Genomic DNA, 24,456 nt, shown 5'->3' with positions numbered 1-24,456 from the left:
TTTCACGAATTGTCTTGATGCTAATAAAATTGATTACAATTATTAACATAAACAAATAATAAGATAAGACGTCGATATTATCTAATAAGTATCTACTAACCTTTCGTCCTAATCTTAAGTGAATATTTGAATTTAACTTTTTTGGAGTAATCAACATTTAGCACGGGAAGATTAGCGGTTAAAAGTGAGGGGAAAATAAAGTGAGGGTAATCTCGAAGGAATCAACGGCAGTGATGTTATCTGATAAATAAAAAAACAAAAGGTGTGACTTCATTTAAAACCTTCTTATTCTATTTCCCTCACATTTCTCCTTTCACAATAAACAAACAAGAAGTTTTTGAAGCAGAGAGAGAGAGGAAAAGAAAAAACAGAGCTATTAACAATCTTCTCAAATTCCTCAAGTTCAAACTGAAGAAAAATGGAGAGAGATTTCATGGGGTTGACTGTGAAGCAAGAAGTTCTTGAAGAACCTATAGATCCAGGTAACCATATTGTTTTTTATAACTTCATGTTTTTCCAGTTAGTACATGTTTCTATGGAATATTTCTCAGCTAAATAGTATTGAAACTCATATAGGTGTTCAAGAATCGAATTGGGTCTCAATCTAACTGAGAAAATTCGAGATTTTAGTTTCGGTTCTTGAAATTTAACCTGTTTTCTGAAACCCCAAACAGAGAAAGGGTATTTTTTTTCCATCAAAGTAGACTTTTTTATATCGCTTTATTGTAGGTTTACACCTGAACTATCATTTTTTTCCCCGAGTTTCATATCTCAACTATCAACATTTTTAATTCGTAGATGGTGATAATTCATGTAAAAAAAAGAACTGATAGGTAGAGTGTGTTTTAGTGCAGAGAGCAAAGGTAGTGTGGTCCACGTTTAGTGGGAATACTTCAAATGGGGAAATTAAAAAAAAAAGGGAACAATTTATGTAAGGTTTGAATTTTTTTTAATAAGATGGAACCTTTGTGGTAGGCTGTGATTTGTTTAGCGTAGTCCATGCACCTTTTTGAATGCATTGTGTGAGCTGGATTAGTTTATTTTATGAAGAATAAATTTTTTAATTTAGATGAGTTGTGAAACCCCACAAGTCTTCTTCTTTCATGATTAAATTATGGTGGGATAGTACCAAGAACATGAATAAATTACTTTTCCTCTCCCATTAGAATAAGGTAGTATTATTAAAGAAATCCCAACTGGTATGGTTTTCCATGTTCTTTACTTCTACTTGCATTGGTAAATACAATATTGTATACTATTATATAGCACATGAGAAGCTTAGCAGCCTGTATTTAAATACCTTGAAGGCAAGAACATGTTCACCCCCTTTTTCAGCTGCACTGGTGAAGCACTTTTGAATTATTTATTTGATCATATTGTCTTATTTTAAGGGAAAAAGAAGGTCTTGGTAAAAGCATAGAGTGTTATGACAATATATAGATTCGTGGGTCGGCGTTTTGTCTTTCTTTTCTGAATGTTACTTCAGCAATTTTTTTACCGAAGAGTTGTTTATTAATTAGGTAAGTAGTTAATTACATTCGTGTATTCGTGGAGTTGAAAAGTTGAATTAGGTATTTCTTATACATCAGAAGCTTGTAAGTAAATATAATGTTGGATGCAACTAAGATGGTATCTTCTTCTTCTCTTGTCTTGTGATTTTGCAGCACCTTTAAGAAGTTCAGCGATGCAGTGGTCATTTTCGAACAACGTCGCTGCTCATCCTCAATACCTCTCTTTCAAGAGTGCTCCAGAGGATAAACCGAAAATTGGTTTTGATTCTCTTGCATCAACTGGATTGGTGACTATAACCACAACTGAAGCTGTCGATTCAAGCCATCGGACATACTCTGATGTCACACAGGTTTGTTATGGATCTTCGTGACCTTTTTACTTTTATCATACCAGAGATCTTGTATGAGTACCTTCCCAATTTACTTGCTTTTCATTAGTTGTTCATCTAAATGTCAGAAAAATATGATGCTTGAAAGACAAGGTGGAACACACTACACAACGACAACTTTCTCTCCTCATCACTATGATGCACACTCTGTGCATCGATCTCACGGAGTCAGAGTGCTCCCACTTGCGAGCCCAACTAATCAGATTTCTGTATCTATGACTATGCCTGGTCATAAGTCTTTTATTTCTCCTGTTGGACAGAATCTGATAACTACTGTAAATCAACTCCCTGGTGCGGGAGCTCTGGTTGCTAGCCCCATTTCAGCTATTCCCTCTAGCAGCACTGTTGTGGGCACCACTGATTTAAGGTATGTTAGCTAACATTGATATAAAATGTCTATTGAGAAAACTTGTACTGAAGGGAGACACTGAGTTTGTTGTGGATCGTTATTGGCAGGGGTGCTCCCAAGACTCCCCCAGGTCCTGCCCAGTTGACCATCTTTTATGGTGGTTCTGTCTGTGTTTATGACAATGTTTCACCAGAGAAGGTAAATGCTCTAGAACTTTAGGTTCTCGTTGGTCTCATCAATCTATCTTATGTCGAATATCTTAGCAATTAATTCTCTGCTTTTGGATTAGGCTCAAGCTATTATGTTACTTGCTGGAAATGCACCACCTGTTGCACCAAATGCAACATCTACTCTTTCTCCAGTTCAGGCGCCTATACCTAAGTCCTTGGCCATTGACCCTTTTGTTGTAAATCAGTGCCGTAATACAACACCTACACTTGCCAGCCCCATTTCTATAACATCCCATGGTGGCACGCAATCTGCCAGAGTGTCTAGAAATACAAATGGAGTAACTATTATCAAATCAATAGGAGTTCTTCCATCTCCTTCTCTTAAAGCAGAGCCTTCCAAAGTTGCCTGTTCCATAGGATCTTTTCCTGCCTCCCTCGTTCCATCAGGTATATTCTCGTGCTTTCCTAACTGAATTGCTAATCACAAAGATCATTGACCAACTTTTTCACTCCTACATTATGTCAGTATAATAATTTCGACATTTCTCATTTGCAGCTGTGCCTCAGGCACGCAAGGCATCATTGGCTCGATTCTTGGAGAAGCGCAAGGAGAGGTAATTTGGTGCTTGTTTTCATTTATTCAAGTAGTTGATTGCTTTTCTGGTTTCCCATCAAAGCTTATCGTGTTCTCGAAAATCCAGGGTAATAAGTGCATCACCTTATCCTCCCAACAGCAAGCAATCTCCAGAATGTAGCACTCCTGAACTTGGAAGTAGAAGCCTCTCTATGAATTCTTCAGGCTCTTGTCCTCCCCACATAATCAATTTGGTCAAGTAGACGATGCACTGCCAAAGGCGGCAAAATAATGTAGACACAAAATGAAAGAGTGTACTAGAAGTATTATTTTGAACTATTAAATCGCGTTCGTTTTGACCTCAATACTTTAAAAAGTTTTTTCTTAGATACAATTACTCTAGGTTGTTTTTCCTTGTAAGCATTATCAGAGCCTTTTCTCTGATGAAATTACTACAAGCTTTTTGTAGGTTTTTCATTTTTGCCAATGTAAAGAAGCATTATTTTTCTTCAAAGTTATGTTTTTTATTCTTCTGTTAGCCTCTTTGTGTACAAGTGTGGAAAGACAGTTCTTGTGAATTCACACCATTTTGTACCACATAGGGATGAATTTCAAAGCCATGACAAAATACAGATGGATACGAGTTATCTTTTTTTGGCATAAAGGGACATGATGATAACGTTGTATTAGGACAAATGAGAAATTTCTCCTATATTTGATGACTTAGAGTAGAATTTGTATTCCCAAGATCTTGAATTTTCAGGTCACAAGAACTCTGTTAGTTAAATAAAGACAATTCTCAAACAATTTGTGCGCGTACAAAATAAAATTTCTACAATATATCCTTTTAGTTGATAATATGTGAGAGTTTTTCAAAAATAACTTTTTTAATAAATTGTGTACATTTTATTATCTCTAGAGTTCATATCTCACTTAGGAGGTTTCACGAGTATGTTATTATTATTGTTGTCGTGTACCATATAATTTTTTGTGATTTTCAAATATTGCATGAATTTCACCTTGTTTTATTCAAGAGGCTTGATAAATTTTAATTCGTTCATAGAGTTGTGTTTTCAGCTAACTTTTAAATTTCATATATATTTCGATAAATAATACTAGGTGATAATTAAATTAAAGGTAGAAAAGAATAGTTAATGTACTTTTTGACCATTAAGAAAAAAAGAGAAGAAAAACCCTGGTATCCTGCGGAAAAAGTAGTGAAAATTGACTAAAACTAAGACACGGAGAGAGAGAGAGTGGAGTGGCGAGGACGATGATGGATACTGAGAAGCTTGAAGACCTAAAACGTTTTGTGGAGCTTTGCAAAGAGAATCCTTCAATTTTACAGAATCCTTCCCTAACCTTTTTCAAGAGCTTTCTCGAAAGGTACTCATTTTTTTTTTTCATAACCATTTAGGTTTTCCTTGATCGAAACAACAAATTGATTATTTGTTTTTTTTTGTTGAATGAATTGATTACAGCTTGGGTGCTCAAGTTCCTCCGCCGGTTAAATCTGTAAGCTTCCGCTAGCAATTCGCCATTTCTGCAATTTTTCATTTTAGTGATTGCTGAATGTTTTGTCACTGTTTTCTGCTTTGAACAGAAAAAAAAAACCTAATTTTGATATTGCCAAATAGTTAAAAATTGTGATTTAGTTTAATTATTAATGTGTATAAATGAATTTTATGATTAGTTGATCAATGTGGGGGTGGAGATTAGTTTTTATTTTGTAAGAAGGAAATTGCTAGGGTCCATTATACTTCATGATATTTGGTATTTTGAGAAATGGTGATTGTTTTCGCCTGAGCCAAATCAAAGATTTACAAAGCGTGACATTCGGTGTGAAACGGGGAAATATTGTTTACCAAGGAATGAGTTTGCAGGAACAAGGTGGAGAAGAGCATCATGATGAACTGGATGAAGACATTATAGAATCTGATGTCGAGCTGGATAACACTGATATTGTGGAACCTGACAATGATCCTCCACAACAGGTATGTCATAAAAGGATTAGGTGGATGTAACTTTGGCGTTCTTTTGTTTTTAATGAGTTTTTCTTTGTTGTCTAATTGTAGATGGGAGATTTTATAAGTGAAGTAACAGATGAAAATCGAGATGCTGCTCAAATTTCAAAAGCGAAAGCACTGGATGCAATATCTGAAGGCAAGCTAATCTTTACCTAATTGTGTAATGAAGATTCCTTTTTACAATATTGATTAGGGAAGTTACACCTTACTAGAACTGTACATTTATGGCAGGCAAGCTTGATGAAGCCATAAGTCATTTAACTGAAGCTATTTTGTTGAATTCAACTTCTGCAATATTATACGCAACAAGAGGTTTGTATTTGGCATATTTACCATCTTAATGTTTGTTATTTTGGCTTTGTATCATGTCCTTCATGTGGTCTTTTGACAAACACCAATGTCTATGCAGCTAATGTCTTCATTAAGTTGAAAAAACCCAATGCCGCGATCCGCGATGCTGATGCTGCTTTAAAGGTATTTCAGAAGTTATTTCCAGCCATGCTTACATAAGCTAGAAAGAAATTTTAGGTTCATTTATGTTTGTGACTGTATTTTTGAGTCCTAAGTCTAATGACACTTGCATCATTTCATTAAAGGTCAACCCTGACTCAGCAAAAGGATACAAAGTGAGGGGTATGGCTCGAGCAATGTTGGGCTTATGGAAAGAGGCAGCTAGCGATCTTCGTGTGGCATCCATGATAGATTTTGATGAGGAGATTGCCGAGATACTTAAAAAGGTCAAATATTCAAATTTCTCCTTGTCCATTACGCCTTCTCCCTGATGTACCCGAACCATCTGAATGGTTCACAAAATTTTCTACTACTTGTAGTTCAATTTCGTTGTTTTTACTTAACTTAAGAGTAAGGGAAGGAAAAAATGTCTTCAAACTTTAAAATGAGTTCTTTGGCCTGGAAATATGGCAGGTTGAACCTAATGCTCACAAAATTGAAGAGCACTGCCGAAAGTATCAACGGCTGCGAGAAGAGAAGAAGTTGAGAAAAATTGAGCGTGACAGTCAGCAGCGTCAGGCAGAATCAAAGGTGTTTAAAAGTGTTTTGAAAGTATTTAGTCACTAACTGGCTGCTTTTCATTATTCTTGACATCAATTTGCACTGCAGGCAGCTAATGAAAAGAGTAAAAAGAAAGAACAGCAATCTGAACATGAAGCTTCTGTAAGTTTTCTTGGGTATACTTTTGTGAAACTGCTGTCACACGGTGTGATTTCCGGATGTAAGAAGTTCACTGTTTGTGATCTTCCATGAGTTTCAGCCATTGGCATCAGTTCATAATTTCGTTTGTACCTAAAGCTGACATCCATGTTGTTAAGACATCATTTGATTGGTTATTAACTGCTCATTTCCGAGCTCCAACTTCCCTGCTTAGTCCCCCACTCTAAAGGTGTAGACTTGGCAAATAAAGAGCTCAATTAACTTCTGTCTGTTGTCTTCAACTTTGTTCATTTGCATTTTATTTTTCTGTTTGTCTTGTGCAGCCTGTGTTATATCCTCCTACCTAGTTTCAGCTAGCATCCAGTTGGATCCATTTTCCTACTTTGACCCGTTACCTCATCTCTCTTTTCTTTGTGGTAGGGCATGGCGAAGGGGTGGGGGGTGGGGAGTAATATTATTGACAAAAAGTATGACAGTTGTTTACGTAATTTGCTAAACACGGTTAACAATGGTATTCTTTGATCTTTACAAGTGGCAAATGACGACTAGGGAATAAATCTGGATTATTGAGTTGGCCTGCTATTTAAATTTTGACTCTTCCCATTCTGCTGCCCCTTTATTACTCTGTTTATAGATTCATTTCTTCTTATAATGAGTTATGCTTTTTTCAAAAATATGATGCAGGATCCTGACTCTACTTCTGATTTGAATTATGGTATGATCTTCATTTTTCGAATTCACTACTCATTTATGATTTGACATTTGATGGTTGAATTAAGTGTATCTAGGCTTCTTTTTTATATGTCGTGACTGATAGTTCATTCTTGACAGTAGTCCTTGTGTTATTGTAGTGCCCAGCATTTGTTATTATAACATCGACTTTGGAAATATGGCATCATTCTTTTGCCAGTAGATAGTTTATTATAATTAACATATCCATCAGTCTGTTCCTGTGATTATCCAGGTTTTGTTTTACCTACGGGTATACGTTCAATGTAAGCTGAAGTGATAAGAAATTCAAAACTAATAAGTACAATCCTCAACTGATGAAAAATACCTAGCATCGCCGCCATAGTTGTCCTTCTTCCTTGAGCTCGTCTGCTGCTAACTATAATCAGCTGTAATTTGTAAAAGCTATCATATTTGGTGTAATCAATTATACTCTAATGACACTGTCTCTATTATTGATGTGTTAGACTCAATTTAGATGTAGAGAAGTGAAATCAGGAGTACACTTGTATATAAGGTTACAGTACGACCCTTGTACTGTTTTGTGATATAATACAAAGTTACCAAGTTCAATTTTTTTTTTTATCCAGTGAACTGGTTAAATGACCATCGGAAGGTATAATAAAATTGATAGCTTAAAGCCTTAGATACTCCTACAGAAATCTAGATGATGTGCAGATATTCATGTGGATATTTGTGCTACATTCACCCAATTGCCTGGTGTGATGGTGTAGCTGGTTTTCTAGGTTTTATTAGGTACCTTCTGGTAATTTCCTGATAGTTTATCTTATCATTATTAAGAGGTTGGCAGTTCTCATTGTCATGGGAGGAAGTGGAAAAAGCTGTTGACCATTTGGGGGTGGTGTGTGGGTTAGGGTTTGTTATATGATGGTATATTATGCTGTGATAAGTGAAAAATGAGGGGGAGGCTGCTGGTGGCTGTGAGATGATGTTATGGTAAAGCTCTCGAGTATTTGGTTATATTTTGAAGCTACAGGGCATGTAATCTTTGCTTTCCAGAACTTTGTTATGTTGATTTCTTCAAGAAAACTTGTTTCACTCTCATTTTCCTTGTGCTATTTGTCATTTGGGTTTTCATTAACACCATGATGAATAGAAGTATGTTTTATGCTGCAAAGTAGTAGTGCGGCTTTCATTTGAGAGGGACAAGTCTACATATTTATGCAATAAATTAACTATTTTATTATATACAGGAAAAATTGTTGGTATCCATTCTGTGAGCGAACTAGAGACGAAGTTAAATGCTGTTTCAAAAGCATCACGCCTAGCTATACTTTACTTCACTGCAACATGGTGTGGACCATGTCGTTTTATTTCTCCATTTTATACAAGCCTACCTGAAAAATATCCTATTTTCATACCTATAACACAACCCTCCCAAAACCAAACTTCTGCAGTATCTTCGAACCAAGTCGATAGATAATATGGCAATTCGCCAAGTAATTTTCACTTAGATTGTGATTTTGAAGACTACAGTGAAGAGATTTTTACAAAAATCAGCATGCAACTGAATAATAATTGATACAAACAGTTGATCAAAAGAATTAAGAAAAACAAAAAACTGGAATGGAGAATTTTGACAGAGAAATCACCCGTTACAAATTGGATTCGATGAGTTTGGGGTGACTTGAATGTGAAAGACAGAAAGAGAAGAAAAGACTTCTTTTTATGTTTTCGCGATCAGTCTCTAATCTTTTGAGTGAGGAAACTAATGCACCATATTTGTGCAACTTTTGAGCAGTTTTGGTCTTTTTAATTTGTTAAAAATTAATAAATATTTCTTTCTCAAAAAAAATTTGTTAAAAATTAATAAATATTTTTGTATTTTTATAAAATATTTAATAAATTATATTCTCAAAAAAAAAAAAAAATTAATAAATTATACTACAACTGTTGATTTGATAGAATCGTAAAATAAAAATAAAATTAACTGGAAATAGCATGAGAGTGTCGAAACTAAAATATTTTCAGTTGTCCAATATATTGCCTAATTTTTGCACTAACTTGTTTTGTTGGTTTCATATAAAGTTCAAAGATGATCATTTGATGAAAAGGAGTGAATTGGGAAAAATTGGAGTTGATTTAAAGGAAGAACAACATATAAAATTTGTTGATCATTATGTTCGTGACCAAAAACTTGAAGGCAATTAAAGTATTAGAGAAAGCAAATGATAGAGAAAGCAAATGATAGAGAAAGCAAATGATAGAGTAATATGAGAAGTACCTTAGTGGGTGGCGGAAAAGAAAGGAACTCCATCAAGTACTTAAATTCCATGAGTAATACGTACAAAGGAATCATCTCACAACCGTGAGAATATGAGGAGAATATACGTGGCATTTGCACAAAGTCACATTTCTTCTGTTTGATGTAAGATGAAACCAGAACAACAGAAATGCTAGTCTTAATATACCCACTAAAACAAGAATATATTATAGGTGAAATGCCACCGTTTTCAGGTATCAAGGGTGTCGTTAATTGTGAGGGATTAAATCTTGAGGATCAGTCCCACAGTCAATCATATCAGAAAGTTCAAAGCTATACCAGACCAAAAGGGGGAATCCAGAGCCATTCCAAACAACTCCGTGGTCAACTTCTTTAAGGCTGGATATGATATCCTTCCAAATATGACAACCATAATTTTGAACTTGACAATTGAGACTATCCAAACACTGGAAGTTCCTAAAATACTAGTCTGGAGTACTCTTAACACAAATGATACTAGGATGCTTAAGAAGGATCCATCATACTTTAGCAAGTAGAGCAGAATATAATAGCTAATGCCTACAAACCATTCTATGTTTTCTTCACAACTGTCTTACAATCATCCCGATGTACTTTCCTAGTTTCACAGGTATCTCCCTACAGGAAAATCCTATTTAACTTGTTCAAAGTATTAAACACTTTGAAAGGAGCCTAATTGTTTGGTTAGAATACACAGCTATATGAGCGACAAATTGGATCAGGGTGGAACCACCTAAGCTCAGATTTATACATATCAAATCAGAGAGGCAGAGGAAAATTAGTAGACATGAAACAAATGAGTACCTTCTCAACTGTTATAATGTACTTAACATGCTTCCCCACCTGCAACTCCCCCATCCTGCAGTCACAATGGCTCAGAACTCAAAATTATCAAAGGAGAATAAATATCCTATTTTCATACCTATAACACAACTCTCCCAAAACCAAACTTCTGCAGTATCTTCGAATGCAACATGGTGTGGCCTTTGTCGTTATATCTCTCCATTTTATACAAACCTACCCAGAAAGTATCCAAAAGTTGCATTTTTAAAGGCTGATGTTGATGAGGCGAGAGACGTGGCTTCAAGATGGAATGTAAGTTTCGTTCCATCTTTCTTTTTCATAAAAGATGGCAAGGAGGTTGACAAGGTTGTGAGTACTGACAAGAATTCCCTGGAAAAGAAGTTCGCCCAATATGCAGGCTAACTTGATTGTGAATCAAATGCATTTGCTTTGTAGAAACAAAAGGTGTAGTGTTTTCAGTGTTTACTAAGTAACTGTTGTAAAAAATTCATCTGATGCAACTTGATTGAAAAAGACTTGTGTAGTTTCCTGGTTCCTGAAAGTTTCTTTTGATGAATCTAAGCAGATATATTTGAATAGCTCATCTTACTATAGTTTGGTTGGTTGAAGCACGAGTTCGTGGCCATGAGCAGGCTTTGAACTCGTGCTTCAGCTGTCGGGTTTGTGGAGTGAGGTAGAAACTCATTTTCTTCAAGTTCGTGGCCACAAACTTTCAGCAATTGCCTTCAAGTTTTTGGCCACGAACATAATGATCAACAAATTTTATATGTTGTTCTTCCTTTAAATCAACTCCAATTTTTCTCAATTCACCCCTTTTCATCAAATGATCATCTTTGAACTTTATACGAAACCAACAAAACAAGTTAGTGCAAAAATTAGGCAATATATTGGACAACTGAAAATATTTTAGTTTCGACACTCTCATGCAATTTCCAGTTAATTTTATTTTTATTTTACGATCCTGTCAAATCAACAGTTGTAGTATAATTTATTAAATATTTTATAAAAATACAAAAATATTTATTAATTTTTAACAAATTAAAAAGACCAAAACTGTTCAAAAGTTGCACAAATATGGTGCGTTAGTTTCCTCACTCAAAAGATTAGGGACTGATCGCGAAAACATAAAAAGAAGTCTCTTTTTGTCTTTCACATTCAAGTCACCCCAAACTCGTCGAATCCAATTTGTAACAGGTGATTTCTCTGTCAAAATTCTCCATTCCAGTTTTTTGTTCTTCTTAATTCTTTTGATCAACTGTTTGTATCAATTATTATTCAGTTGCATGCTGATTTTTGTAAAAATCTCTTCACTGTAGTCTTCAAAATCGCAATCTAAGTGAAAATTACTTGGCGATTTGCCATATTATCTATCGACTTGGTTCGAAGATACTGCAGAAGTTTGGTTTTGGGAGGGTTGTGTTATAGGTATGAAAATAGGATATTTATTCTCCTTTGATAATTTTGAGTTCTGAGCCATTGTGACTGCAGAATGGGGGAGCTGCTGGTGGGGAAGCATGTTAAGTACATTATAACAGTTGAGAAGGTACTCATTTGTTTCATGTCTACTAATTTTCCTCTGCCTCTCTGATTTGATATGTATAAATCTGAGCTTAGGTGGTTCCACCCTGATCCAATTTGTCGCTCATATAGCTGTGTATTCTAACCAAACAATTAGGCTCCTTTCAAAGTGTTTAATACTTTGAACAAGTTAAATAGGATTTTCCTGTAGGGAGATACCTGTGAAACTAGGAAAGTACATCGGGATGATTGTAAGACAGTTGTGAAGGAAACATAGAATGGTTTGTAGGCATTAGCTATTATATTCTGCTCTACTTGCTAAAGTATGATGGATCCTTCTTAAGCATCCTAGTATCATTTGTGTTAAGAGTACTCCAGACTAGTATTTTAGGAACTTCCAGTGTTTGGATAGTCTCAATTGTCAAGTTCAAAATTATGGTTGTCATATTTGGAAGGATATCATATCCAGCCTTAAAGAAGTTGACCATGGAGTTGTTTGGAATGACTCTGGATTCCCCCTTTTGGTCTGGTATAGCTTTGAACTTTCTGATATGATTGACTGTGGGATTGATCCTCAAGATTTAATTCCTCACAGTTAACGACACCCTTGATACCTGAAAACGGTGGCATTTCACCTATAATATATTCTTGTTTTAGTGGGTATATTAAGACTAATATTTCTGTTGTTCTGGTTTCATCTTACATCAAACAGAAGAAATGTGACTTTGTGCAAATGCCATGTATATTCTCCTCATATTCTCGCGGTTGTGAGATGATTCCTTTGTACGTATTATTCATGGAATTTAAGTACTTGATGGAGTTCCTTTCTTTTCCGCCACCCACTAAGGTACTTCTCATGTTACTCTATCATTTGCTTTCTCTAATACGTTCCTGTATACCTTCAGAGGAAAGGTGATTTTGAATCTGTGGTGATGGAGCATTTGAGATTAAATGGGGCATACTGGGGATTGACAACTCTGGATATCATGGGCAAGCTTTCTGCTGTGGAGCAAGATGAAGTTATTTCATGGGTCATGCAGTGCCAACATGAATCTGGTTTGTGTCTCGCACTTCGTTCTTGCTTTCTCACAATGATTTTTTTGTTTGTATTTCTAAATGCTGCTGCTATACTGTACCCACTTCTTTTGTAATGGATGTTGCTTTTCTCTTTTCTTTTTTCCTTGAGAGGTAGTTACTTCCATGTTTTGATCTACTTGATCTGTATGTAGGCTTACTTCTCTATTTGTATAATATGCAGGTGGATTTGGTGGTAATATTGGACATGATCCGCATGTTCTGTGTGCACTTAGTGCTATTCAAGTCTTGGCGTTATTTGATAAAATACATGTCCTTGACATTGATAAGGTGTCAAATTGTATCCTACTTCATGTCACATTTACAATTGTTTTTGAGGTTCTGTCTACATATCCTTTCGATCTATGTATTACATCCGTGAACTTTGCTGCAATGCTTGCATTTAGAGAGTGTGCAATGTTAACCTCACAAAACCAAAACATGTGGTTAAGTTAACATCAAGAGTCACAACAGTGACATTCTCGACATTGGCAATTGGAAGTACTATTAAGAAATTTGGGTGTGACGAAGTGGTGGACTTAACATTTCAGCTAGATATTGCAGGTCTGCAAAATGAAGATGGATCATTTTCTGGTGATATATGGGGTGAAGTTGATACACGGTAGCTGCTTCTTACTTTGTTTGCTATTATAAATTTCGGATCCTTTATTTGGTTTCTCGTTTTAAAATTTACTTATAATGCCAAGGATTAAGCCATATATCTTTTTTCGTCAAAAAAGAAAAGGTATATACATGTGTTTTTCTTTTGGAACGTAATATCCTTCTTTTGGGAATTGAAAATATGATGACCTAAATATATTGTGTAGGTTCTCTTACATTGCGATCCTTTCACTCGCATTGCTGCACCGGTTAGATAAGGTTGATGTTGGAAAAGCAGTGAAATATATCTTAAGTTGCAAGAATGTGGATGGTGGATTTGGATGCACACCGGGAGCAGAATCTCATGCGGGGCAAAGTATGTCACATATGAAAAACATGCATTTTATCATACTACTAATGGCTTCTAACTGAATGACAAATGAGAGCGTTGATATACTTAGCGTTGGCCCTTTGTTGGTTTTCAACCTGTTTGTTCCACTTAGCATCCATATTTCCAGCAGTCTTCTTATTTGAGTTGTGTATTGCTGCGTTACTGAAAGCAATTTCGACTATGCTACCATTGCAGTTTTCTGTTGCGTGGCAGCTCTCGCAATTACAGGGTCTCTACATCATGTTGATAAGGACCTCCTTGGTTGGTGGTTATGTGAAAGACAAGTCAAATCTGGGGGTCTAAATGGGCGCCCAGAGAAGCTTCCTGATGTTTGTTACTCTTGCTACATTGAATTTTTTATTGACAGGTCAGTTTTGAGTTTTACTGAGGGTCATGTTGTTGCTTCTCAGGTCTGCTACTCTTGGTGGGTTCTCTCCAGCTTAATTATGATCGACAGGGTTCATTGGATTGACAAGGGAAAGCTTGTAAAATTTATTTTGGACTGTCAGGTTACATTCGAATATAACAACTCCCTTCACTTGAAGCTTGGCATTGAATACTATATCTTTGTGTAGTTGTCCAACATTTTTGTAAAGCCTGAGTTATATTCCTTTCACAATGTAGGACAAGGAGAATGGTGGAATTTCAGATAGGCCAGATGATGCAGTTGATGTCTTCCATACTTACTTTGGACTTGCTGGTAAGGGACATATGACATTTTTGTATTGTGAAATAGCTAATGTGTATTTTTCTTACGATTATATGACGGTCCATATGGCTGTTGAAAAGGATCTATCATCTGAATTGTGTTGTCTCCATTGGTGTAGCTATCAAATATGATCTCTCTTGGCCTTTTTAATATGCTGTGTATTGAAGTGATTAAACTATATCAAGTATGAAACTAGAAGCAAATTTTGAAGGATATTCCTGGAAACATTTTCTAAGCTCTACTGCAGTTGTTTTTCTATTGTTGATGACAATTTAGATTGACCTTTAACGACCCAAGTGTTTAAACTTATTCCTTTGATTTTCTTCTGCAACCCAGGACTTTCACTTCTTGAATATCCAGGAATAAAGCCGATAGATCCTGCTTATGCCTTGCCTGTTGATGTTGTAAACCGAGTTATGCTTGGCAGATAATTGTTGGGTTTTTGCTCCATTCTAGCTCATAACAGCATTCTCTTGATATGAGATTAGCAGAAACAGTTTCCCTTGATGAAAGGTGGTTTGCGTTACCAATGCTGCAACATTTTCATCATAATGGCTCTTTCAGGAAGAAACAAACCTAAAGCGGATCCAGGATTTTAACTTGATGGGCTCAGCCTCTGTAGTTTTCAGCACTTAACTCATTATAATTCTTAAGTTACAGGTTCAGATTTGATATCTGTTGCTATTTTAGTGATTTTTCGTTTATATAATTATACTCTTATCGAAAATACTGGCATCATATGAATCCGTACCCTGAAAACTACATCTTGTAGCAAGCAGCAACAATGTGATAGTTGTACCAACTTCTACAATGTTAAACTAAACAAGGAAGTTGTTTGGTTTGAATTCAAGTTATGACGGGATTAGTTATGATGGGATAAATTATGATGGAATAAGTTATGTTTTTAATTGAGTGTTTGGTTTGTTGTATTCAAAATAATAGGCTTTGCATAAATTTTAAGGACAATTTTTTTTTTACAAAAGTACCCTTCATGAATATGAAAAGTGATGTATAAAAAAGGTTTAAAAGGAAATTTTTGTCATTTACTTGTTTTATTCTGGGATAAGTTATACTGGACATGTCAATCAAACAGTAAATTAAGTGGCACTATAATTTAATCCGTGGACTATTTTATGTAATCTTTCACACCAAATGACCTCTTGCATTATATTTAGTGGAACAATATTCTTTTCGTGTTTCTGGCATGGTCATATTTATCTTGAAATTGCAGTTATCTTAAAGGAAACTTAATGTTTGCACTACATTTATGAATGCAATATACATGTCTTTGATATAAGCTTTTATTTCCTAATCATAACTACGTGTTATGTATTCTTATTATAATTTGTGACCATTAGTGTTAAATTTCCAAGTTTAATTAAATGGCCGCAGACCTTAATAAGTAAAAAAAATTGCCTAAATTTTAGTAATTTAATGTAGGGACTTGGTCACCACCAGTAATAACGAAAATTATGGAATGTTCTAGATACAGACACACGGATAGCACAAATAATAGATTAAAAAATGATTATGTTTTTTGTAACTGCCTGAAAATACGGTTTGAAATAAAATAAGCAGTTACCTTACATTTTAACATTCCTCCTATATATATGCACATTTCCAATAACCTCATATCACATATATTCATATTCCAAGAGAATTAACCCATGGCAGCATATCCCAAATCATGTGTTGTTGTGATTTTGACATGTTTTTTGATGGGTTTTTCTCATGGAATTCATCTGGATAAAAATACGATCGTTGCGTTTTTAGCTAGTGGTGTTGGTAGTGGTAGTGTTTCTGCAATGCCATGCGTGCAAAAACTAATGCCATGTCAACCAGCATTGGCAGCACATATGAAAAATCCTCCAGCAACATGCTGTATGCCATTGAAAGAAATGATATCAAATGATGCACAATGCCTTTGCACTGTGTTTGGTAATTCTGATGTCATGAAAAGTATGAATGTAACTCAAGATGAAGCTTTAAATTTTGCAAAAGCTTGTGGTGCTAAACCTGATCTTTCCCTTTGCAAAAAAGGTACCCTCTTATTCTATGAATTTAATTGAATCCATTACATCTAATTCAAACTATGTATATATATAAATGCTTAGAAAAGGTATGATCACATGTTATTACTAGCACTCTTCCTTTTATTACGTGAATCACTCTCCACATTTATTAGAGTAAAAATAAAGGTAGTGATATACGTCTATCTTTGAGAATTGACTGAGTAGGTTGGGTGAGTGGTTTTCCACATGGAGATTTGTGATCGATTGCCCCTTGCTCGATTAGAGCTTATCGCATCAGGCTTGCTTAATGCGATTTATATCTCCTTTATGAGTAGGTTTACTCTGCACATTCAAAAGACATGCATATTTCTCTGAAGGTCAAAAAACAAAAAAAAAAAGGAAAAGGTGGAAAAAATAATTAGTTTTTATCTTAATTTTTCTTAAATGACCAATTATTTTTAGTCAGGGTCATGACAACAAATTAAATGGACCGAGGGAATATTACAATAGATTTTTAGCAATTTAAGATAATATTGATAAAAGATCCATTTTTTTAAAAAAATCAAATAGATTTTGTTGCTAATATATGCCTGTGAGATAATATATCTTATATATTTGAAATTTTCAAAAAGCTTATCAGTAAATATTCTTTGACCATCTGAAAATTGGTCAAGTAGACGATGAATTGCCAAAGGCGGCAAAATAATGTAGACACAAAATGAAAGAGTGTACTATAAGTATTATTTTGAACTATTAAATCGCGTTCGTTTTGACCTCAATACTTAGAAAAGTTTTTTCTTAGATACAATTACTCTAGGTTGTTTTTCCTTGTAAGCATTATCAGAGCCTTTTCTCTGATGAAATTACTACAAGCTTTTTGTAGGTTTTTTATTTTTGCCAATGTAAAGAAGCATTATTTTTCTTCAAAGTTATGTTTTTTATTCTTCTGTTAGCCCCTTTGTGTACTAGTGTGGAAAGACAGTTCTTGTGAATTCACACCATTTTGTACCACATAGGGATGAATTTCAAAGCCATGACAAAATACAGATGGATTCGAGTTATCTTTTTTTGGCATAAAGGGACATGATGATAACGTTGTATTAGGACAAATGAGAAATTTCTCCTATATTTGATGACTTAGAGTAGAATTTGTATTCCCAAGATCTTGAATTTTCAGGTCACAAGAACTCCGTTAGTCAAATAAAGACAATTCTCAAACAATTTGTGCGCGTACAAAATAAAATTTCTACAATATCTCCTTTTAGCTGATAATATGCGAGAGTTTTTTAAAAATAGTTTTTTTAATAAATTGTGTACATTTTATTATCTCTAGAGTTTATATCTTAGGAGGTTTCACAAGTATGTTATTATTGTTGTTGTCGTGTACCATATAATTTTTTGTGGTTTTCAAATATTGCATGAATTTCACCTTGTTTTATTCAAGAGGCTTGATAAATTTTAATTCGTTCATAGAGTTGTGTTTTCAGCTAACTTTTAAATTTCATATATATTTCGATAAATAATACTAGGTGATAATTAAATTAAAGGTAGAAAAGAATAGTTAATGTACTTTTTGACCATTAAGAAAAAAAGAGTAGAAAAACCCTGGTATCCTGCGGAAAAAGTAGTGAAAATTTACTAAAACTAAGACACGGAGAGAGAGAGTGGAGTGGCGAGGACGATGATGGATACTGAGAAGCTTGAAGACCTAAAGCATTTTGTGGAGCTTTGCAAAGAGAATCCTTCAATTTTACAGAATCCTTCCCTAACCTTTTTCAAGAGCTTTCTCGAAAGGTACTCATTTTTTTTTTCATAACCATTTAGGTTTTCCTTGATCGAAACAACAAATTGATTATTTGTTTTTTTCTGTTGAATGAATTGATTACAGCTTGGGTGCTCAAGTTCCTCCGTCGGTTAAATCTGTAAGCTTCCGCTAGCAATTCGCCATTTCTGCAATTTTTCATTTTAGTGATTGCTGAATGTTTTGTCACTGTTTTCTGCTTTGAACAGAAAAAAAAAACAACCTAATTTTGATATTGCCAAATAGTTAAAAATTGTGATTTAGTTTAATTATTAATGTGTACCAATGAATTTTATGATTAGTTGATCAATGTGGGGGTGGAGATTAGTTTTTATTTTGTAAGAAGGAAATTGCTAGGGTCCATTATACTTCATGATATTTGGTATTTTGAGAAATGGTGATCGTTTTCGCCTGAGCCAAATTAAAGATTTACAAAGCGTGACATTCGGTGTGAAATGGGGAAATATTGTTTACCAAGGAATGAGTTTGCAGGAACAAGGTGGAGAAGAGCATCATGATGAACTGGATGAAGACATTATAGAATCTGATGTCGAGCTGGATAACACTGATATTGTGGAACCTGACAATGATCCTCCACAACAGGTATGTCATAAAAGGATTAGGTGGATGTAACTTTGGCGTTCTTTTGTTTTTAATGAGTTTTTCTTTGTTGTCTAATTGTAGATGGGAGATTTTATAAGTGAAGTAACAGATGAAAATCGAGATGCTGCTCAAATTTCAAAAGCGAAAGCACTGGATGCAATATCTGAAGGCAAGCTAATCTTTACCTAATTGTGTAATGAAGATTCCTTTTTACAATATTGATTAGGGAAGTTACACCTTACTAGAACTGTACATTTATGGCAGGCAAGCTTGATGAAGCCATAAGTCATTTAACTGAAGCTATTTTGTTGAATTCAACTTCTGCAATATTATACGCAACAAGAGGTTTGTATTTGGCATATTTACCATCTTAATGTTTGTTATTTTGGCTTTGTATCATGTCCTTCATGTGGTCTTTTGACAAACACCAATGTCTATGCAGCTAATGTCTTCATTAAGTTGAAAAAACCCAATGCCGCGATCCGCGATGCTGATGCTGCTTTAAAGGTATTTCAGAAGTTATTTCCAGCCATGCTTACATAAGCTAGAAAGAAATTTTAGGTTCATTTATGTTTGTGACTGTATTTTTGAGTCCTAAGTCTAATGACACTTGCATCATTTCATTAAAGGTCAACCCTGACTCAGCAAAAGGATACAAAGTGAGGGGTATGGCTCGAGCAATGTTGGGCTTATGGAAAGAGGCAGCTAGCGATCTTCGTGTGGCATCCATGATAGATTTTGATGAGGAGATTGCCGAGATACTTAAAAAGGTCAAATATTCAAATTTCTCCTTGTCCATTACGCCTTCTCCCTGATGTACCCGAACCATCTGAATGGTTCACAAAATTTTCTACTACTTGTAGTTCAATTTCGTTGTTTTTACTTAACTTAAGAGTAAGGGAAGGAAAAAATGTCTTCAAACTTTAAAATGAGTTCTTTGGCCTGGAAATATGGCAGGTTGAACCTAATGCTCACAAAATTGAAGAGCACTGCCGAAAGTATCAACGGCTGCGAGAAGAGAAGAAGTTGAGAAAAATTGAGCGTGACAGTCAGCAGCGTCAGGCAGAATCAAAGGTGTTTAAAAGTGTTTTGAAAGTATTTAGTCACTAACTGGCTGCTTTTCATTATTCTTGACATCAATTTGCACTGCAGGCAGCTAATGAAAAGAGTAAAAAGAAAGAACAGCAATCTGAACATGAAGCTTCTGTAAGTTTTCTTGGGTATACTTTTGTGAAACTGCTGTCACACGGTGTGATTTCCGGATGTAAGAAGTTCACTGTTTGTGATCTTCCATGAGTTTCAGCCATTGGCATCAGTTCATAATTTCGTTTGTACCTAAAGCTGACATCCATGTTGTTAAGACATCATTTGATTGGTTATTAACTGCTCATTTCCGAGCTCCAACTTCCCTGCTTAGTCCCCCACTCTAAAGGTGTAGACTTGGCAAATAAAGAGCTCAATTAACTTCTGTCTGTTGTCTTCAACTTTGTTCATTTGCATTTTATTTTTCTGTTTGTCTTGTGCAGCCTGTGTTATATCCTCCTACCTAGTTTCAGCTAGCATCCAGTTGGATCCATTTTCCTACTTTGACCCGTTACCTCATCTCTCTTTTCTTTGTGGTAGGGCATGGCGAAGGGGTAGGGGGTGGGGAGTAATATTATTGACAAAAAGTATGACAGTTGTTTACGTAATTTGCTAAACACGGTTAACAATGGTATTCTTTGATCTTTACAAGTGGCAAATGACGACTAGGGAATAAATCTGGATTATTGAGTTGGCCTGCTATTTAAATTTTGACTCTTCCCATTCTGCAGCCCCTTTATTACTCTGTTTATAGATTCATTTCTTCTTATAATGAGTTATGCTTTTTTCAAAAATATGATGCAGGATCCTGACTCTGCTTCTGATTTGAATTATGGTATGATCTTCATTTTTCGAATTCACTACTCATTTATGATTTGACATTTGATGGTTGAATTAAGTGTATGTAGGCTTCTTTTTTATCTGTCGTGACTGATAGTTCATTCTTGACAGTAGTCCTTGTGTTATTGTAGTGCCCAGCATTTGTTATTATAATATCGACTTTGGAAATATGGCATCATTCTTTTGCCAGTAGATAGTTTATCATAATTAACATATCCATCAGTCTGTTCCTGTGATTATCCAGGTTTTGTTTTACCTACGAGTATACGTTCAATGTAAGCTGAAGTGATAGGAAATTCAAAACTAATAAGTACAATCCTCAACTGATGAAAAATACCTAGCATCACCGCCATAGTTGTCCTTCTTCCTTGAGCTCGTCTACTGCTAACTATAATCAGCTGTAATTTGTAAAAGCTATCATATTTGGTGTAATCAATTATACTCTAATGACACTGTCTCTATTGTTGATGTGTTAGACTCAATTTAGACGTAGAGAAGTGAAATCAGGAGTACACTTGTATATAAGGTTACAGTACGACCCATGTACTGTTTTGTGATATAGTACAAAGTTACCAAGTTCAAATTTTTTTGTTTTTTATCCAGTGAACTGGTTAATGACCATCTGAAGGTATAATAAAATTGATAGCTTAAAGCCTTAGACGCTCCTACAGAAATCTAGATGATGTGCAGATATTCATGTAGATATTTGTGCTACATTCACCCAATCGCCTGGTGTGATGGTGTAGCTGGTTTTCTAGGTTTTATTAGGTACCTTCTGGTAATTTCCTGATAGTTTATCATATCAGTATTAAGAGGTTGGCAGTTCTCATTGTCATGGGAGGAAGTGGAAAAAGCTGTTGACCATTTGGGGGTGGTGTGTGGGTTAGGGTTTGTTATATGATGTTATATGCTGTGAGAAGTGAAAAATGAGGGGGAGGCTGCTGGTGGCTGTGAGATGATGTTATGGTAAAGCTCTCGAGTATTTGGTTATATTTTGAAGCTACAGGGCATGTAATCTTTGCTTTCCAGAACTTTGTTATGTTGATTTCTTCAAGAAAACTTGTTTCACTCTCATTTTCCTTGTGCTATTTGTCATTTGGGTTTTCATTAACACCATGATGAATAGAAGTATGTTTTATGCTGCAAAGTAGTAGTGCGGCTTTCATTTGAGAGGGACAGGTCTACATATTTATGCAATAAATTAACTATTTTATTATATACAGGAAAAATTGTTGGTATCCATTCTGTGAGCGAACTAGAGACGAAGTTAAATGCTGTTTCAAAAGTATCACGTCTAGCTATACTTTACTTCACTGCAACATGGTGTGGACCATGTCGTTTTATTTCTCCATTTTATACAAGCCTACCTGAAAAATATCCAAAAGTTGCATTTTTGAAGGCTGATATTGACGAGGCTAGAGATGTGGCTTCAAGATGGAACGTCAGTAGTGTTCCAGCTTTCTTTTTCATAAAAAACGGCAAGGAGGTCGACAAGGTTGTAGGTGCTGACAAGAATTCACTGGAAAAGAAGATCGCCCAGTATGCAGGCTAACTTTGCAAATAGTCTGCTGTGTTGTGAATTAAATGCCTTTGCTTTGTTGAAATAAAAGGCATATTTATTTATTTTAACTTTCTTTCAGTGGAGAAGTGTTTTCAAGGTTTACTAATTAGACTGTTGTAAAAATATCTGATGCAACTTGATTCAAGGAGATTTCTGTAGTTTCTTTTGATGAATCTAAGCAGACATATATGAATAGCTCATCTTATAAATAAAAAAATTAGGCAACTTATTTTACATCTGAAAATATTTTAATTGCCGGACTCTCATGCTATTAGTTAGTTAACTGATTATAGTTAGTCGGTTAGGATAGCAGTTAGTCAGTTATGATATTTTTCCTGATTTGGCTTAGCTGCATACAAGCTATGTATATATTCCTTCTCATTTTGTCACAGCAGAATTCTCCTTCAGTTAGTTCCTCTTTCAATTGCCAGCTATAGCTTCGATTGAGTTCTCACCATGGCTCTGAAGTTTGGTATAGTATCAGAGTGATACATGCAATCGATTTTTCTTGGAGATTAGTGAAATTACTTCTGGATCTGGTTCGATTCGTAGTTTTTGATTCATTTTTGAGTAAACTTCATAACCAATTCGAATATTACATCTATGGCGGGTGCGGAAGATACTCTCACTACTACTGCTAGTGTTATAGGCATTGCTCTCTCTATATATACATCCCTCGGATAGCCCTGGGACGGTGCTGGTTCCAGTTCAATTTGACGGAGAAAGATATCAATCCTGGAGGATAGGAGTTATGCAAGCTTTGTCAGAGAAAAACAAATGAGGTTTCATTGATGGGAGTTGTGGAAAACCAGATGCAGTCCGTCAATGGAAGAGGTGCGATGATATGTTAACAAGATGGATATTGAATTCCATGACTAAGGAAATCTCGGACAGTGTGGGATATGTCAATGACTCTGCGGAACTTTGGAAGGTACTGGAGGATAGGTATGATCATGCTAATGGATTAAAAATATATGAAATACAGAAAGAAATTAACAATCTCACACAAGGAATCTTGGATATCACTGCCTACTACACAAGGATGAAGAAGTTAGGGGAAGAATTGAGCACTTTGAATCTGAGAAGTCAGTGCGATAGCTTGTGCATTAGTGGTGCTGAGGATATTATAAACAAAGCAGAACAGGATAGACTCTTGATCCAATTTCTCATCGGATTGAATGAAGTGTACTCCGCCGTGAGGGGCAATATCCTCACGATGAATCCACTCCCTTCCATGGCACAGGCTTTCTCCATACTGATCCAGGAGGAGAAACAAAATGTATGACATTTGTTTACGCAATTTGCTTAACACAGTTAACAATGGGATTCTTTGATCTTTACATTTTAATCCAAGCGGCAAAAAATGACTAGGGAATAGCTCTGGATTATTGAGTTGTCCTTTATTACTCTGTTTATAGATTAATGAATTGCTCTTTTTTCAAAATATGATGCAGGATCCTGACTCTGCTTCTGATTTGAATGATGGTATGATCTTCGATTTTTCGAATTCACTACTCATTAACAATAAGATGACTAAAAGTGTGTTTTATGCTCAAAGTAGTGTGGCTTTCATTTGAGAGGGACAAGTCTACATATTTATGCAATAAATTAGTAACTTGTTTATTGTATACAGGAAAAATTGTTGATATCCATTCTGTGAACGAACTAGAGACGAAGTTAAATGCTGCTTCAGAAGCATCATGTCTAGCTATCCTTTACTTTACTGTAACATGGTGTGGCCCTTGTCGTTATTTCTCTCCATTTTATACAAACCTACCCGGAACATATCCAAAAGTTACATTTTTGAAGGCTGATGTTGATGAGGCGAGAGACGTGGCTTCAAGATGGAACGTAAGTTTCGTTCCATCTTTCTTTTTCATAAAATATGGCAAGCAGGTTGACAAGGTTGTGAGTACTGACAAGAATTCCCTGGAAAAGAAGATCACCCAATATGCAGGCTAACTTGATTGTGAATCAAATGCATTTGCTTTGTAGAAACAAAAGGCGTAGTGTTTTCAGTATTTACTAACTGTTGTAAAAAATTCATCTGATGCAACTTGATTGAAGGAGACTTGTGTAGTTTCCTGGTTCCTGAAAGTTTCTTTTGATGAATCTAAGCAGATATATTTGAATAGCTCATCTTACTATAGTTTGGTTGGTTGAAGCACGAGTTCGTGGCCATGAGCAGGCTTTGTTGGCATGAACTCGTGCTTCAGCTGTCGGGTTTGTGGAGTGAGGTAGAAACTCATTTTCTTCACGTTCGTGGCCACAAACTTTT

The 24,456-nt window shown here is 35.3% G+C and overlaps 4 protein-coding genes across 12 annotated transcripts; all 4 read left to right on the top strand.

Moving 5' to 3' along the window:
* Positions 1-309: 309 nt before the first annotated feature.
* Positions 310-3,524, top strand: LOC125858428 (protein TIFY 6B-like). Of its 2 annotated transcripts, none has more exons than XM_049538205.1 (7): positions 310-482; positions 1,665-1,861; positions 2,161-2,267; positions 2,357-2,447; positions 2,539-2,866; positions 2,976-3,033; positions 3,121-3,524. In XM_049538205.1, exons 1-7 carry the CDS (start codon positions 419-421, stop codon positions 3,254-3,256), a joined length of 981 nt encoding a protein of 326 aa, XP_049394162.1. In that variant the 5' UTR covers positions 310-418; the 3' UTR covers positions 3,257-3,524. The 2 variants fall into 2 exon arrangements, with proteins under 2 accessions (XP_049394162.1, XP_049394161.1); XM_049538204.1 differs by having other exon boundaries at positions 1,969-2,267.
* Positions 3,525-4,184: 660 nt separating this feature from the next.
* LOC125858429 (TPR repeat-containing thioredoxin TDX-like) lies at positions 4,185-22,371 on the top strand. Of its 6 annotated transcripts, none has more exons than XM_049538211.1 (12): positions 4,187-4,379; positions 4,475-4,508; positions 4,877-4,987; positions 5,069-5,156; positions 5,252-5,332; positions 5,430-5,494; positions 5,617-5,757; positions 5,945-6,061; positions 6,140-6,193; positions 6,875-6,905; positions 8,134-8,233; positions 8,969-9,002. In XM_049538211.1, the coding sequence occupies exons 1-12, from the start codon at positions 4,267-4,269 to the stop codon at positions 8,985-8,987; spliced, it is 954 nt and encodes a 317-aa protein (XP_049394168.1). In that variant the 5' UTR covers positions 4,187-4,266; the 3' UTR covers positions 8,988-9,002. The 6 variants fall into 6 exon arrangements, with proteins under 6 accessions (XP_049394167.1, XP_049394168.1, XP_049394165.1 ...); XM_049538212.1 differs by lacking the exon at positions 8,969-9,002 and adding an exon at positions 11,475-11,490 and having other exon boundaries at positions 4,230-4,379; XM_049538208.1 differs by lacking the exons at positions 4,475-4,508; positions 4,877-4,987; positions 5,069-5,156; ... (6 more) ...; positions 8,134-8,233; positions 8,969-9,002 and adding exons at positions 18,179-18,212; positions 18,584-18,694; positions 18,776-18,863; ... (5 more) ...; positions 20,582-20,612; positions 21,841-22,371 and having other exon boundaries at positions 4,191-4,379.
* Positions 8,148-15,217, top strand: LOC125858432 (geranylgeranyl transferase type-2 subunit beta 1-like). Of its 3 annotated transcripts, none has more exons than XM_049538215.1 (10): positions 8,148-8,233; positions 11,475-11,529; positions 12,410-12,560; positions 12,763-12,879; positions 13,134-13,200; positions 13,406-13,554; positions 13,765-13,898; positions 13,980-14,078; positions 14,194-14,269; positions 14,615-15,217. In XM_049538215.1, exons 2-10 carry the CDS (start codon positions 11,476-11,478, stop codon positions 14,707-14,709), a joined length of 942 nt encoding a protein of 313 aa, XP_049394172.1. In that variant the 5' UTR covers positions 8,148-8,233; position 11,475; the 3' UTR covers positions 14,710-15,217. The 3 variants fall into 3 exon arrangements, with proteins under 3 accessions (XP_049394172.1, XP_049394173.1, XP_049394174.1); XM_049538216.1 differs by lacking the exon at positions 8,148-8,233 and adding an exon at positions 11,159-11,180; XM_049538217.1 differs by lacking the exons at positions 8,148-8,233; positions 11,475-11,529 and having other exon boundaries at positions 12,431-12,560; positions 13,130-13,200.
* Positions 22,372-23,049: 678 nt separating the features above from the next.
* Positions 23,050-24,140, top strand: LOC125857784 (uncharacterized). The gene is made up of 3 exons (XM_049537426.1): positions 23,050-23,457; positions 23,633-23,663; positions 23,812-24,140. The coding sequence occupies exons 1-3, from the start codon at positions 23,050-23,052 to the stop codon at positions 24,138-24,140; spliced, it is 768 nt and encodes a 255-aa protein (XP_049393383.1).
* Positions 24,141-24,456: the final 316 nt, after the last annotated feature.

Source organism: Solanum stenotomum, chromosome 3 (genome assembly GCF_019186545.1).
Source record: "Solanum stenotomum isolate F172 chromosome 3, ASM1918654v1, whole genome shotgun sequence".
In the NCBI taxonomy this organism is placed as follows: domain Eukaryota; kingdom Viridiplantae; phylum Streptophyta; class Magnoliopsida; order Solanales; family Solanaceae; genus Solanum; species Solanum stenotomum.
This window is presented reverse-complemented; position numbering and strand designations above follow the sequence as displayed.

Bases quoted from the DNA above. Each gene is read 5' to 3' on its own strand.
- LOC125858428 (XM_049538204.1), top strand. From the start codon at position 419: ATGGAGAGAGATTTCATGGGGTTGACTGTGAAGCAAGAAGTTCTTGAA. The intron at 483-1,664 runs GTAACCATATTG...GTGATTTTGCAG, and splicing joins TGAAGAACCTATAGATCCAG to CACCTTTAAGAAGTTCAGCG. The intron at 2,867-2,975 runs GTATATTCTCGT...TCTCATTTGCAG, and splicing joins TGCCTCCCTCGTTCCATCAG to CTGTGCCTCAGGCACGCAAG.
- LOC125858432 (XM_049538215.1), top strand. From the start codon at position 11,476: ATGGGGGAGCTGCTGGTGGGGAAGCATGTTAAGTACATTATAACAGTT. The intron at 12,561-12,762 runs GTTTGTGTCTCG...TATAATATGCAG, and splicing joins GCAGTGCCAACATGAATCTG to GTGGATTTGGTGGTAATATT. The intron at 14,079-14,193 runs GTTACATTCGAA...TTCACAATGTAG, and splicing joins AATTTATTTTGGACTGTCAG to GACAAGGAGAATGGTGGAAT.
- LOC125858429 (XM_049538208.1), top strand. From the start codon at position 4,267: ATGATGGATACTGAGAAGCTTGAAGACCTAAAACGTTTTGTGGAGCTT. The intron at 18,213-18,583 runs GTAAGCTTCCGC...ATGAGTTTGCAG, and splicing joins TTCCTCCGTCGGTTAAATCT to GAACAAGGTGGAGAAGAGCA. The intron at 18,695-18,775 runs GTATGTCATAAA...GTCTAATTGTAG, and splicing joins ACAATGATCCTCCACAACAG to ATGGGAGATTTTATAAGTGA.
- LOC125857784 (XM_049537426.1), top strand. From the start codon at position 23,050: ATGACTAAGGAAATCTCGGACAGTGTGGGATATGTCAATGACTCTGCG. The intron at 23,458-23,632 runs GTATGACATTTG...AATATGATGCAG, and splicing joins TCCAGGAGGAGAAACAAAAT to GATCCTGACTCTGCTTCTGA. The intron at 23,664-23,811 runs GTATGATCTTCG...TATTGTATACAG, and splicing joins TGCTTCTGATTTGAATGATG to GAAAAATTGTTGATATCCAT.